At 47.8% G+C, this 14,952-nt stretch overlaps 7 protein-coding genes across 7 annotated transcripts; 1 reads left to right on the top strand and 6 right to left on the bottom strand.

Annotated features, from left to right (window-relative positions):
• Nucleotides 1-104: 104 nt before the first annotated feature.
• Nucleotides 105-1,592, top strand: N7479_011442 (uncharacterized protein; the record flags this gene model as incomplete). Its single annotated transcript, XM_057259133.1, has 3 exons — nucleotides 105-479; nucleotides 543-882; nucleotides 943-1,592. 3 exons carry the CDS (start codon nucleotides 105-107, stop codon nucleotides 1,590-1,592), a joined length of 1,365 nt encoding a protein of 454 aa, XP_057106591.1.
• Nucleotides 1,593-2,081: 489 nt separating this feature from the next.
• On the bottom strand, nucleotides 2,082-2,327 carry N7479_011441 (uncharacterized protein; the record flags this gene model as incomplete). Its single annotated transcript, XM_057259132.1, has 2 exons — nucleotides 2,082-2,242; nucleotides 2,306-2,327. 2 exons carry the CDS (start codon nucleotides 2,325-2,327, stop codon nucleotides 2,082-2,084), a joined length of 183 nt encoding a protein of 60 aa, XP_057106590.1.
• A 539-nt stretch (nucleotides 2,328-2,866) lies between these two features.
• Nucleotides 2,867-5,143, bottom strand: N7479_011440 (uncharacterized protein; the record flags this gene model as incomplete). Its single annotated transcript, XM_057259131.1, has 1 exon — nucleotides 2,867-5,143. The coding sequence occupies one exon, from the start codon at nucleotides 5,141-5,143 to the stop codon at nucleotides 2,867-2,869; it is 2,277 nt and encodes a 758-aa protein (XP_057106589.1).
• Nucleotides 5,144-5,735: 592 nt separating this feature from the next.
• N7479_011439 (uncharacterized protein) lies at nucleotides 5,736-7,866 on the bottom strand (the record flags this gene model as incomplete). The annotated part of the gene is made up of 9 exons (XM_057259130.1): nucleotides 5,736-5,880; nucleotides 5,951-6,203; nucleotides 6,281-6,417; nucleotides 6,479-6,747; nucleotides 6,796-6,982; nucleotides 7,055-7,130; nucleotides 7,183-7,278; nucleotides 7,334-7,573; nucleotides 7,629-7,866. The coding sequence occupies 9 exons, from the start codon at nucleotides 7,864-7,866 to the stop codon at nucleotides 5,736-5,738; spliced, it is 1,641 nt and encodes a 546-aa protein (XP_057106588.1).
• Nucleotides 7,867-8,611: 745 nt separating this feature from the next.
• On the bottom strand, nucleotides 8,612-11,178 carry N7479_011438 (GH92 family glycosyl hydrolase; the record flags this gene model as incomplete). The annotated part of the gene is made up of 2 exons (XM_057259129.1): nucleotides 8,612-10,498; nucleotides 10,552-11,178. 2 exons carry the CDS (start codon nucleotides 11,176-11,178, stop codon nucleotides 8,612-8,614), a joined length of 2,514 nt encoding a protein of 837 aa, XP_057106587.1.
• Nucleotides 11,179-11,632: 454 nt separating this feature from the next.
• On the bottom strand, nucleotides 11,633-13,708 carry N7479_011437 (uncharacterized protein; the record flags this gene model as incomplete). Its single annotated transcript, XM_057259128.1, has 1 exon — nucleotides 11,633-13,708. One exon carries the CDS (start codon nucleotides 13,706-13,708, stop codon nucleotides 11,633-11,635), a length of 2,076 nt encoding a protein of 691 aa, XP_057106586.1.
• Nucleotides 13,709-13,987: 279 nt separating this feature from the next.
• Nucleotides 13,988-14,446, bottom strand: N7479_011436 (uncharacterized protein; the record flags this gene model as incomplete). The annotated part of the gene is made up of 1 exon (XM_057259127.1): nucleotides 13,988-14,446. The coding sequence occupies one exon, from the start codon at nucleotides 14,444-14,446 to the stop codon at nucleotides 13,988-13,990; it is 459 nt and encodes a 152-aa protein (XP_057106585.1).
• Between the last annotated feature and the right edge of the window lie 506 nt (nucleotides 14,447-14,952).

Genomic DNA, 14,952 nt, shown 5'->3' with positions numbered 1-14,952 from the left:
AGAAAATACCATGTCGTGACGTCGAGAACCATGTTTTTAGTTGAAATTTTACCTCTTTTGTCTTCTCTTTCTTCTGCGTAACCAGTTTATCTCAAAAGCTCAGCATGCAGCTTACGTCCTTCCTGTTAAAGCTGGCAGTTCTTCCGGCTGCATGGGCTATCCCTGCCCCGGATAATAGTCTGCAAAAATTACTCCAAGTACCGCCTGGCTATCCCGCAGCATTCTTCAGTCAACAGCCTATTTCCGAACACTCGCCTTACTCTCCCGGATATCGCGACCCATATGATCGCAAGATTGATTCCGTTGGCGATGATCGCCAGCCACTCCCATTCCGTAATGGAGATGGTGCTACAGTGATGGGACCGCGGAATCGAGATCGCGAGCGCCAGAACCCCGATCTTGTCCGTCCCCCAAGTACCGACCATGGTAGTATGCCTAATATGCGATGGAGTTTTGCGGATTCACATATTCGGATTGAGGTATGGTTATTCTAATACGGAATATACATCGCATTTTTAATCTAAAGATCTACTCATGTATAGGAAGGTGGATGGACGCGACAAACGACGATCCGCGAGCTGCCTACTAGCCGTGAACTAGCGGGTGTGAACATGCGTCTGGATCAAGGTGTAATCCGCGAACTTCATTGGCACACGGAAGCTGAATGGGCATTTGTGCTTGCTGGAAAAGTACGAGTCACTGCGCTGGACTTGGAAGGTGGCACTTTTATGGATGACTTGGAGGCGGGAGATCTCTGGTATTTCCCCGCTGGACATCCACATTCGCTCCAGGGTCTAGGTGAAAATGGCACGGAGTTCCTTCTGATCTTTGATGATGGCCACTTCTCCGAAGAGTCCACCTTCTTATTGACTGATTGGTTGGGTATGTTGACCTGTCTCTGTGTTAAGATTATGATTTATACATACTAACCCCGGTCTCCAGCTCACACCCCCAAAGCAGTTATAGGAGAGAACTTCCGGATGTCACCAGAAAAGTTCGACAACATCCCAACATCCGAGAAGTACATATTCCAAGGCTCAACCCCAGGAAGTATTGACCAGGAAAAGCCACGCACGTTCAAGAAGTCAAAGACACAATTCACACATCATATGCTCGCCCAAGAACCACTTGAAACCAGCGGCGGTCGTGTCCGTATTGCCGACTCTGCCAACTTCCCGATTTCCAAAACAGTAGCAGCCGCCCATCTAGAGATCGCACCGGGCGCACTACGCGAGATGCACTGGCACCCCAACGCAGACGAGTGGAATTATTTCAAGAAAGGCCGTGCGCGAGTTACCATATTTGCTGCAGAAGGGAACGCTAGAACCTTTAACTACGTGGCCGGTGATGTCGGCATCGTGCCTCGGAATATGGGGCACTTCATCGAGAACCTGAGTGATGATGAACCGCTGGAGGTTTTGGAAGTTTTCCACGCAGATCGATTCCGGGATTTCTCTCTGTTTCAATGGCTTGGTAGCTCACCTCGCCGAATGATTGCTGAGAATCTCTTTCCCGACGACTCTAAAGCTGCAGCAGAATTTTTGAAAAAGATCGAAAGCGCTGAAAAGGATCCTATCAAAGATACGAACTAATCATCATCTACAGTTTGATAGTGGGACTCTGGGGTTGGAAATACTTGGAATACGAGCTATTTGAGTACGCGGCCTGGCTATGAATGATAAGGTTGAAAGATGGAGAGATGATTTGGCTTCATATTTGCTGGATACCCAATTCATAAAATTCGAAATGTCCAATCGTCAAGATCAGAAATACTAGTACATCTGTCCACAATATGTGAATAATCTTCCTTCCATTTTAATGCTCATCTCTCCTTTTTGATGAGTCAAATTGAGCAAAGCATGTAAGTAATGGTCCGCTATCTAAGGGCACTCATTAGACAAGCACACACATGATTTCATAGTCTACAGTACCAGCATAAGTTGCCGCTAAGAGTAAAGAGTAAAAGTCATTGATTTATTCTCATCACAAAAGTCCGAAGGATGATCTGAAGGACCTACGGTCCATACCCTTCACCCGTATCCTAGTCCTCCTGGTACAGCTAGATACCAATTGTGACCATCTCATCCAGAAGCTTCATCATTTCGAGCAAAGGCCTCCAGAATTTTCTTTCCCTCCTCAGCGTCTTCTGGTTCCCAAGGCTTAAGCCCAAAGCTTTGCAAGAAGTATGTCCAGCCGCCGTAGGACTTCACAACTGCCCGCTCAGCCGGGGTCAAAGGTGGTTCTGTTGTAGTCAAAAGTCAGCCATGGATAACATGTTGAATGACTGAAAAGGGAAGGAACTTACGAAGCGAATCAGTAGCCGGCATTTTGATGACGAATGAGGAACTTCACTTCACTCGTGGGGTGCAAATAGGTGGTATCTGGTCAGGTGCGGATGTTAGCTTTCTAGGGCATATCAATATATATCAGTAACACTCACGATCAAATGGCTTGAGCCTTGGAGCGTGTTGAATGGGAAAATGGCGAAGAAGTCAGAAAAGTCAGAGAGGGTGAGTCCTAGAGGTTAACAAACTGATAAACGTTGGGAAGGTACCCGTGGCACGGCATATGCAACTACGTTTGTGAGAATACAGGCACATCACATTCAATCAATTAATCAAATACAATTGTGATAAACCACATACATAATGTACAAATCTATTTTACGTATCTCAAAGTCCAATACCACTCACTATGTACCTTGTAATGTGGGTGGAGATCAGAGACCACGTTGGGCTTTTGGCTAAGTAAAAGGATCGATATGGAAGTGTGCTAAATACATATACTCTATGTCTTTGTTGTTTCTGGAAATAGAGGCTTGAGGCGTTTATTTATCGAGAATTTTCATCAACATTTTTCTTAGGAACTAGAAGTGGATAATTGTGTTATTCTCCCGATGGACGAAATGCAAGAAGTCATCCAAATCATGATTCTTCGGCGTTCCAACGACGAAAATCGCAGGCTTCCCATATGGTGCGGAGACACATGTAGTCTGACCACCGTGGTATTTCTTGCCCGACCAAATGTGTGTAAAAGTTTGATTCTTGCCAGGGAAGTAGACCTCCACGCTAGTGCGACCAGGGTCCAGCACCGGTGCTACATACAAATCAGAGCCGAGATAGAAACTCTGGTGGCTGATTGCCTTGGCAATCCTGTCATCCGGGTGGTAGACAACGGGCATGCGGAGCAAGGGCCAGCCCAAGTTCTTGCTTTCGGTTTCCAAGATGCGGCGGCGATACTTCGCAAGACTGGCAAACATGCGGGCGTTGTAACCGAACCAAGAGTAGGTGGTAGAGTTGCTGTAGAACTGCGCGTTCACTTGGGGGACATTGCCCTCGTGGGTACGGAAGACTACACTGGAGACGGCGGCAAGTTCGCCCCAGCGACCGAGCAACTCAGAAGAGCGGTTCACAATACCGTTATTGTCCCAGGTAGTAGTATATCCACCGATCTCCATATGGCCGTGAGCATAGCCTGACAGACCCATGTGGCCCATGATGGTCACGGCAGCCTTGATACCATCGTTGACGCCCCAGTTGGTGTCCTGGTCACCCGCCCAGTATAGGTTCATATGCCGGTTTGCTGCCATGGAGGACGAACGGTGAAACAGGATAGCATCGGAGAATGAGGACACATTCTTTCCAATCCACTGATGAAGAGCGGCCCATTCCCGAGGATAGGTGTTGTGGTAGAAGAAGGGATCAATGCTCTTGTTGAAGAAGTGAGTGTCGGGGTAGATTGGGGTGTATTCACCAAAATCAGTCATGAATCCAGAGATGTTAGCGCTCCAGACTTGATCGAGCATGACTTCCTTGAACCAGGATCGTCCAACAGGGTTAGTAAGATCAAGAATACCAGCGTCAAGGCCGGGGCCACTGGAAATAACAGACGTGCTATTGGTGGTAGAGTTCTGGATCATGTAGCGGCTCTTGCTGGCCTCATCATAAAGATTTATGTGGTAACCGTTAGGCTTTGTACTAACATTCGCCAAAAAGGGGTTGATATACGCCAGAGTACGGACATTATGCTGATCCCGCAGCGACTGCACGAAGTCGTTCCATGTAGGGTAAAGTGTACTGTCAGATTCCCAGTTCCACCAAAGACGAGATACATTCAGCGACATGTAGGAGACGCTCTGTGAGTGTGTTCCAGACCAATCTTGAAGCCAGACTGCAGCAATAGGACATTCAAGTTCCAGCCCTTGGTCGACAATACGGTTCACCTTGGTCTGCCCGCCTTGAATAGCAAGCACGGCACCGGTGTCAACCCACTCGGGCAGCGCGGCCATCTTGCCGGTATAATCAGTAAGCATAGAAATACCGTCGAGCATGTTCTCAGCTTGCATAAAGTAGCCATCCACAGTCAGGGCATCATATCGCACAGTGACAGCACTAAGATTGGTGAAATCAAAGGTAGTGTAGGCAGAGCTCTCCTGTGTCAGATGAAACACCCGGGATTTCGAGCTGATATACTGTGGGACAGCAGTGTAAGATGTAAATTTATCTCCGCCGGCGAAAAAACTATCCTCATTTTCGAGACGAGTTGTGGGCTGATCACCACGACCTACACCTTGCTCGCGCGAGAAAATGGGGACCGTCTGGTTTTTGAAAGAGGCGAACGATCCCTGGGCACCAAGTCCGTAGAAATCTTCAGATGGCGAAGAGCGATATGTCAGATATAGCTTCGTTGCCGCATTCGACGAAGTTCCGGCGTTGACATTAACGTTGAAAGCAATGCGGTCAGGGAACTGCGACGGGACCCAGAAAGCGACAGAGAAACGAGCCGTGGCATCACCACATCCGGTGAGCCGACCCTGGATGACCGCAGCATGGTCATTCTCACTGTCGTGCCATGGCTGGAGAGCAACGTCGCTAATATTCTGACCGGTACATTTGTTTTGGTCTACTTCGTTGATCTTGAAGTTACCATTGGCGGCGATCACCTCATCATCTCCTGCGCTGGCACTGAGGAATGGCTGGCCTGGCACAGTCTCCCAAATAGATCGGCCATTGTGGGTAATAGAAAGACGGTTGGAATTGTCATTCACCGTGAGTTCAAAGCCATTTCCTAGCTTCCATGGGGCATAGACCGCGAGACATGGAGTGGCGAGAGAGACCCAATACCAAAAGCCAGGGGCGCGCATCTTAGAATGGGATTTTGATCGTAGCAATCTGCATCGGTGTGGTGGCAGGACAACTTATAAAGCTGCGTGATCTGCATACTCGGGTCTGTAGTCTTCAGATGACATCTGATGACATGCCTGTCCCATATGGTGCAATTGTAGCAATTGGTATCCATCTGCAGTGTGTAGTTTTGGGCCAATCAGCATGATATTATCCATTATTCTCATGATGATCAGCTAATTTCATACCTTAGTTGGTCACGCCAAAAGCTGACGGAGAAATAGGCTCCATAGCCAACAGCTCCGTCGGCCCTTCGGCAACGGATATTACCCGCACAAATGGCATACACTTGTGGTAAGATAAAATCTTGTCGAAATGATCTCATCTCCCTGATCAATGTAATGTGCTGTTACATCTGCATGCGGAGTACTCCGTACTCCGTAGATGTGGCTGGAGAAATGGCCGGGGAGAAGTGGGGGGACACGGGTTATGACGTCTTAAACGCTAAAATGGTAAATGGTGAGAAGATAGATCTACAGACACAAAGTGATTGGAGTGCTAATATGACAATCAGCTAAATAATTGCACCTCTTCTTTACCTCGCCATATATCTTAATCATTTCTCTTAGGCACCCTAACAAGCTGATGTGCCACAGCACCATTATCCAGTATGAGAACCGTTTGCTCCCACTTGAATCCTTGAATTCTAGGAAGAAGCTTGATCCAAACGTAATAGTACACTCCACAGACCCCAATACTATGTAGATGTTTTGCCAAGTCAGTGATATATCGCAAAGCAAGGATTAACCAGGGCAGCAACAACTTACATTCCGAGAGCAACCGCGCAATATGTTGCATACCAGAAGCTCACGTCGCCTCCATTGGCTCCAGTACTTGGCGGATACCACGGCATCACAACCATATATAAGTTAGACAGAATGGCGAATGCGACCGTAATGTTCCAGGCCTTGTATTCTGGCGCCGGGAGATTAAGGCGGGCACGACGAATTCGAGTGATAACCAAGCCTATTGTGAGTATCGAGCCAAAGAAGCTTGCTGCGTAGACTCCAAGATCCACAACTATTGCTCAAAATTAGTCAAAGATCTTGCTAAGTTTTCATTTCCTACGCAGGTCAGAAAAGGAAGCAAGCACGTACCGAAACTGAAAGCATCACCCGCAGGCGGTGCCAGGATCATCACTACGGTGAGGCTCCATTTCACAAAATATGGACCAAGTGGAGTTCCGAATGGCCGTGTCGAAGTCCAAAATGAAGTGAAGGGCAAAACACCTTGTCTATGTGAAATCAGCGGATCAGCATCACCTCCAAAAATATACATACAGATTGACCACTCACCTTCCACACTCCCTCAGCATTCGGGATTGTCCAATAAGCACAGCAAGAAGATTTCCAAAAGCGCTCATGCAAATAAGGAAATTCAGTGCCGAAGCAGCACCACCAGTTCCAAATACCTTCTCGAAAAAGACACCAGCCGCAACGACCTTGGATTCTAGGATTTCTTCCTTGGACGCAGCGCTAAAATAGGCTATGTTTGCCAGAATGTATAGAACTGCCGTCAAACCCAGGGAGAGCGGAGCACTCCACTTCAAGGTTTTGGTAGGATTCTAATGTGAGTTAGCAAGCAACTCATCACCATCATGCGACATACATACCCGGACTTCATTGACGACATTGAAGGCATTTTCATATCCTGCATAAGAGAACCAGACCTTGGTCAATGCATTGGTTGCCCCGTAGGCTGTTGCAGCATTAGTACCATCAAAGGCAGACCTAAAATTTGCTTTAGGATCTTTCACTGCTGTATGGCCTCCAAGAACGACTAAGCCAGATATTGCGATGCTAGGTCTGAGTTAGCTTTTTTTGGCCGTACATAGTATGCACATCGTGGGTGTATTGCGGATCAACACTTACAATATCAATGTCACTAACTTAACCATCCCGATAGCATTTGCGAGTCTCAAAGACCATCTAGTATGAAATGCCAGAACTGTGGAACGTTAATCAGCACATATCACACAAATACAAGAATCACTACTCACCCAATACCGCAACTGTGTAGCAAGCCACAGCGACTCCTTTTAATTTCCATGGAGTAAAATCGGAATCTGCAAGTTTAAAAAGATACTGCGCCAGTACTAGATAAAATCAGCACATCGTCACTTCAACATACATCGGCCGATATAATCTTACCAACGGCATTGCTACTGCTAAACGAGAAAAGCACTGTCTGCATCGCAAACACAGTAGGGAAGAAGTACTTGGGTCGGGGGTACGACTGTTCCAAGTAGACAACCTCCGAACCAGACCGACTGGGGAAACAAGATGCGAATTCCATATAGACCGATAGAGAGCTAGATGCCATCAAATATCCAATGACCCAATATATCAACGCGAGACCAACGGAGCCAGCGCCTTTGAGGACGGTCGATGCTATTGTATGTGAGCATATCTTGGAACAACCCACAGAAAGTTAATGTGTACGTACGTGTTGAAAAGACTCCAGTTCCAATCATCTTGCTCAAATTCAAGAAAATCACAGTAACCCAACCGACCGAATACCCCAGCGGGGAATTAACCTCGACGGGCGCTCCCGTTGCTTCCTGGTATGTGGCCTTAGAGGTGTTCCCACCCACTTCAGTGGTATATTTCAGGCTATCATTGTCGCTACTGTCATATTGAGGGAGCTGTTCGGTATGTTCCCGCACGGGAGATGGAAGGCCCATTTTAGCTAGTGGGAGAGAAGGTTAAGTGGGGTGTGATTCTTCGTGAACCACATGGCGATATGTTGCATATAAATATACTGTGGGTTCAACTTGGGCCCTCCACAACTACCGCAGTCAGGGGTGCGACAGACCTCATCGGGAACTATAATGATGTGATAAGACGGAATGTCAGACAAGAATTCTGACCCTTGTGGCGTTCATGTTAGATTCTAGCGTCGGCAAGCATAACCCTGGTGCGCGCTCTAATCCTAGTCTGCCATGCTAGCTTCCAGTAGATATGGTGATATGATGTCGCTATAGGTTGCAATGAAAAAGCCGAGGACTAACTCACGACCAGTTAGAAAGTTGATGGCGTTGAACTCTATCAATGGCCTCTTGTGTGTTCAGAGCGGCATGTCCTATGGCGCAATACTTTGCAACAGACCTTGAGGATGAGGTGATGCAAGGTCAATGAGGGGTTGCGGAAATCATTATCAACTCCACTAATTCATTGGAAATGCAAAGAGCTATGCCGAAGGATCAAGCTAGCAGGGTATCTGTGGCGACGAATCGCACTGAGCAACAAGTCGACCTTTGTAAATGAACCCAGAACAAAGTACTAGACTAATAGATTCCAACCCGAGGTCTATTCGCTATGATTGACACATAGAGTCAACTTGCATTATTCAGTTCACAACATGATAGCCACCAGTTGGCCTCTTCAAGCTTGCTCATTTCTCAGAGCTCTCTGGATGCACCACTAGTATCAATTTTCCCATAAGGGGCGATTCCCCCAGGAGGTTGGTGTAGCACTCATCTCGAACTCGATTTTTGCCGCATGCACAAGCTGGCTGTGCTTCAAAAGCGGGGCGTTGATATGCTTTCCATCAACCTTCAAATTAGCAATATACGGCTTTTTAGATGCCCCTGGAGCGCGAATTTCAAGCATCCTCTCTCTACCATTGGCAACTTCTCCGCCAGTGTTTGCCCCACTAGGAAGGCGGATAGACACCTCCTCAAAGAACGGTGTACCGATAATATACTCATCGGTGGCTGAGTTGACGGGATAGAATCCTAATGCGGAAAAGACATACCAAGCACTCATCTGTCCCAAGTCTTCATTCCCACCCAGTCCACCGCTGGTCGCATTGTAGTTCGCCCAAGCAATTTCCCTGATTGTCTCAGCTGCTTGGTTGGGATAACCGAGAGCAGAATACAGATACGGTACATGTTGACTCGGTTCATTAGTATGGTCGTTGTGGCCACCCTGGAAATGCGCATCCAACTTATTGCGGAAGGCTTCACGGCCACCAAAAAGCCCAGCCAGTCCTTTCACATCATGCATCACGTCAAATGTGTAGACCCAGTCATCACCTTCGGTCCATCCAAAGGTGTTATTTGCGAAAGTGCCGTTCGCGTTGCGAGATTGCATAAATTGAGTCTCGTTGTTCCAGAGATACGCGTAGTTTCCGCTACGCTTCTTGAGGGCTTGTACGGTGGCATCATCCTCTGCCGCATGGGCAGCAACAACCGAACAGGCGTAATCATTGAATGCGTAGTCCAATGTGCGACTAGCAGCCTCAGACCAGCGGTCATTGGGAACCCACCCCTGCTTCATATATGATGTGAGGCCAGCGCGGACCTCGTATGAAGTGCCGGGCTCACGGTCATAGTACAGAGTATCAGTGTCGTGATCGGGCGGAGTATATGCATCCTTCTTAACAGCCTTCCAGGCTTTCCTAATATCAAAGTTCTTAAATCCTCGCTCTAAAGCGTTGGCAATGACCACGTCTGCATTCGTCGCGATCATAATATTTGTCTCAACTAAGTTGGCCCACATCGGCAACCAACCCGACCAGTCAAAGATGCGCAGCAAGGAGCGGATCATGCTGTTAACACGCTCCGGTGCAAACAGAGTCAGGAGAGAGTGCTCGGCTCTGTATGTATCCCAAATCGACCAGGACTGATAGTATGAGTCGTTCTCAGTGTGAACACTGTCGGTATAGCCCGAGTAGAACACACGTGGCGCACCATCCTGTTTTGACGTTGGCTCGGAAAAGTCGCTGGGATACTGGAGTGCATGGAATAGGCCAGTATACCAGATAATGCGGGGGTCATTATCCGGATCGGTCTTGTTGATGCCCTTGATAGATATCCTGCCCAGCTTCTCAAGCCAGGCTGACTTCACTTTCCCAACGGTATCCTCAAAGCTGTGCTCATCAGGAGTCTGGATCTCTAGGTTCTTCCTTGCCTGTGCGACGCTGATATATGAAATACCAGTGCGCACTTCGATGCGGGATGTCGAGTTGGCAAATTTCACATATGCACCAGTGAAATTTCCGTGTCGCTGAATCTCATCCTTTATAAGTGAACCTTCATTCGTGACACCAAATTCAGTAAATGGTTCGGAAAAGCGAGCGACAAAGTATCCCTTGAACGACGATGCTTTATCCGGTCCGAGGAGGTAATCCTGACGCTCGGAGTTATAGCCGTAGATCTCTCGAGCATTCACATCAACATGGACTTCGCCTGTCCAGTTCCGACGTGAAGCTTGAATAAATACCCAGGGTTGGGGTTTGTCATTCATGTTGCTAGGGCTGTTTTGGAAGTCAAATCGAAGATGGCCTACATGAGAATCGGCAGACATGGCAACCTGAATACCATCAGAAACCATTCAACGCGATCCCAAAAAGAGAGTGCAAATACCTGAATGGACCGGTCATACTCACTACCATCTCTGCTACCCAGCACAGCCTCAATCTCCCTTTTGCGTGTCCGCCCATTGGCACCGTCCTTGACATCATCTGGCACGGAACCCGCACCACCGGGAACAGGCCCATCACCTACAGCCTCAGCCGTGGCATTCCAGTCCCGGTTTAAGAGCTGAGTGGCATCAACAAGGACCTCATAAACGTACGGCGTACTTCTCTCGTCCTTTTTCCGGAACTGCAATCCCCGATTCTGAAACAGCGGCTGCACTTCGCCGATTCCCGGTGTCAATACAATCTGACCCGCTTCGCCCATCCAAATAGCCGGTTGATGCGTGGCTTGAAATCCATGGATAAGACGGTCGCTATCGCCGTAGGGCACTTGCGAGATGAAGTTCTCGCGAGTCTGTGGTGTCCAGCGGGTCATACCGAAGGGAGGGCTGACGGACGGGATCATGCCGCCGTTGCCATTTGGTGTTGTTCCGTGGGTACCGATGAGGGGGTTGACGAATTCGAGGACTCTGGCATTTTTATGGTAGGTTGTATCTGTATTTGTCCCCTTGGTTGGCTGGGATAATGTATCGCCTGCAAGTCCCGCTAGGAGGACTGGGAGCACACCGAGCATGTTTAGTTATTGTGAAGCGTTGGTAGGAAACAAGGCCTCTCCACATTACATGGATCCCACTTTGCAGATCTGAGGTCTGAGAATTGACTTTTGTATCTCGCAAGGGTGAAGGTGTTGATCCCAATCTCCAATGCGGGGTTTGGTAATACTAGCAGTGGCGATCTTTATTTTTCATTGAATGCTTTTATGAAGAAATCACCACATTTAAAAATCTATATTGATGGATTTTATTCAAAATGACTGCTGCTGCTGGTCACTTGACCCAGTCCCTGAGGAGTTAAACCCTTCCTTGAAAAGGTGCATGGATTCTTGAATGTAAATAATCTTCATTTAATTCGAAAAGGCTACATATTCGAAGAACTTGGACGCTAGATAATTCAAAAGGTACACCCAATTTTATGGATGAGAAATCAAAGAAAGAAGAGAGAACGCTTGCCACAGTAACCCAACGTGATCAAGTCATATGCACAGTGTTGAACAACCTGTTACCGGTATCGGTAGTCCCACTGCCGGTGAATTGGTTGTCTGAAAGACGGAGGGCGACAAAGGACAGTCCATTAAATCGGCCAAGTTCCCGAGCAATCATGCCGGTGGAAACGGTTTGCGAGTGTATTACTCCCGCAACCACTACAATGCGAATCGTTGAATGGAGACTGCGGATATGTTTCACGAACTGCAATATCGACTTGCCACTATTCACCACCGAGTCGACCAATATGATTGTGGCCATATTCTTCAGATGGTCATGTTGAATGTCCTCTGGAAGCTTTGCATGGTGGAACATCGCGATTGGAAAGGCGTCGTTGACCCCGAATGCCATTGGCTCGCCACCGCGCATCAGCGGCACGATCAAGGTTGCCTTCTCATTTAGTAGCCGATGCCCCTCAGTCTGATGGCCCTGAACATGTGAGATGGGGTGGGATTCGAGACCGATGATTTGAGTACAGAATTCTGTTCCCAAATACCATCCAACTCGCCGATGAACATCTCGTAACGCAGGTCCTGAAACAGATGCATCGCGCGTTGGTGTCATAAGCAGTTTAGCTGCAGCTCGGTCAGTGGCATGAATTACATGCAGACTTCGAATTTTGCGCCTGGAGAGGACCGAATCGATGAAGCATTGATCTGTTAACTGTACCAGCGGCAGCCGAGTGTTGTCGAGGCGCGGTGTTGCATACGGAGCCAAGACTGCCTGGCATGGCTGGAATCCATTCTTCCCAATAGCCTCTGCCAACTTCACCTCCATGCTTTTGCTCCGGGTTATTTCTTCCCCGGTGATAACAATAGCCTGGTCTGCTGCTTTGAGCATTTCCAAATCCAAAGGACTATCCCCAAATGCAACAACATGAAGGCCTCGAGAGGCACGCAAATACGTGACCAATTCCGCTTTGACAGAGGGTGTGACAACAAGGCCGTCAGCCACGCGTCCACCACCAATCACTTTGACTGTCTCCGAAAGACCTTCCCTCTTGAGGACTTTCTCCCAAACAGATCGGATTCCACAGGTAACAACAACTGCCCGCACATAGCTTGTTTTGCGAACCAAGTGCAAGAGGCCAACAATATCACGGTACATATGTACCATTGACGATACAGCCTGACAGCAAGCTTCGAACTCCTCGCCAATAACAGCCTCTTCATATAGCAGTGCAGCCTGCCGAAAACCAGTGTAGGAATATCCTAGGGGACCGCTGAACAAAGCTTTCAGAGGACCGCTGTTTTTGCTCTCAGCTGGGGGAAGGCCGACCTGCTCCCAGAAGAGCACCCCGCTATCTTCCTCAGCCAAAGTTTTGTCTGCGTCCATGAGTATGACGGTTTCCAATGTGGAATAGGCACCGAGTATCTCGTCCATCTTTTGTTTGACAAGATTCATATTGTATGACTCCGTGTGGCGATGAAAGTCACAAATAAGTGAGTTCACAGATTCTAGAGGTGGGTAGATTGGTACAAAAAGGATGTCATGACATCTGCAAAGGTAACGAAGTTGACTTTTCTCGGTCTGCTTCCACTTGGTCAGATGGGAGATCGATACGTTTGGACGGCTCCGTTTGTCGTCATCAAAACGATACTTCGCAATGAGTTCAGCGGGGGGATCCAGATACAGAATATGGGTGTACGTATTTAGATCCCCTGGTGTACAAACTGACTCGCCATTTTCATCTTCCTCGGCCCAGAACATGAAATGACCCGCCACAATAGCGGCCTTTCCTGTGTTGTGTGATTCCTGCTTGACTTTGCCTATAGCGCGTTCGCGGCAATCGTTTTGAGCCTCTTTCGTCAAATTGTGAAATGCTTCGAGACCTCCAGGGGTCACGGCTGCAACAACATCGCTGCCATCATAGAACGCGAATTCGTCGTTGCTGAGAACTGTCTTAAGGTCATCCAGCCAAAACGTCTTCCCACATCCAGGGAGACCATACAGACCAATAATGACTGGCTTAGAATGATCTATACGCTTGACTTGAGCGGATGACAACTGGCCAGGCTGGGAAGGGTCAGAATGGATCATTTCGGAAGGCCCTACTTCCATCGTGTCGTGGATATTGAAGGTGTGGATGTGAGAGAGAAAGGGAGCAACTTGATCTCAAATAGGGAAAGGCATGCTACTTAAAGAGGAAGGTCAACATAGACTAGCTGGTTTTCAGTAATCTTTGATCATAAGCACCATCAATGAAATAATTCCAAACCTGAACCTGCTATCCAGAGGCAAAAAAAAGAAAGGAAGTGAATCAAAATGCATAGTATGTCACATAACCCAAGCAGCAAACAAGAAGCCAGGCTATGCACCACCCCGGGATCAATTTTGCGATTATGGAAGCAATGGCCAGATACGCTTCAGCTGACGGCTAACTCGCTGGAAGTCCTTTTGGTCAATCTCGTGGCGCAAAGCGACTTCTGTGAGTTTGTGATCTTTGCTTGGGTTCACCACCTCATGTACCAAGTTCCAATGCCTAGCATTACAGAACAGGGCAGCAACTTTGAAAAAGGACCATCGCGAGGTGTATTTTGCCAACATGTAAATGTAGATTGGGCTGGAGTGGACGCCGGACAAGCAAGAAGGATTCCGTGTTGGAAACTCATCGTATTGGGCTCGGGTGATCGAGAAAAGAACATCTGAAGTCTCGCTAAGCTTTTGCCAACTTGTTTCCGCAAGCCGACGCTCGCAAAGTTCTTCTCGAAGTCGGGCTCGATACCACGAGGCATGTGACTGCCGTGGAAGATTTAATATCTGGAACCAAAGTCGTAATGTATAGCCTGGAGAGCTCATTTTGTCCTCTTATTTAGCGCAAGGTTGAGGTATTACCCAGTGTTGATATTGAATGGTTAGTGGGAAAACACGACCCTGGATGTAGTTTTACCATTCAATATAGCAAACGCAGTTTCCTCATAACTTCACCAAACGCCAGGACTGTTGGCAGGTGCGACCTTCTCACATTGCATTTTCAGTTGATCTTGTCTCTGATGATTATACATATGTATGTGTATCATAGTTCATTCAGGGTCTCTTTATAAAAAGAAATAGCATATTTGATATTTTGAGGGACCTGTGAATGAAAGAGTATGAAACCGTGGAACCTTTCAGCCTAAAAGGCCAAGCCACTAAAAATAGCCAAGGATGGATCAGCCACATACAAAGTACGCCACAAAACAAGCGGCATGCGCGTTCCTATAGGGACGCGTGGATCATCTCTCTCTGGGCAGGGCTGATAGCTTGCCATTAAATAATCTCCACTTGCGCCTCCTCGGCCATTTCAAACTGCATTTTTTCTCTTC

Source organism: Penicillium vulpinum, assembly GCF_028829585.1.
Source record: "Penicillium vulpinum strain IBT 29486 chromosome Unknown utg000004l_segment0_segment0, whole genome shotgun sequence".
Taxonomy (NCBI): Eukaryota; Fungi; Ascomycota; class Eurotiomycetes; order Eurotiales; family Aspergillaceae; genus Penicillium; species Penicillium vulpinum.
This window is presented reverse-complemented; position numbering and strand designations above follow the sequence as displayed.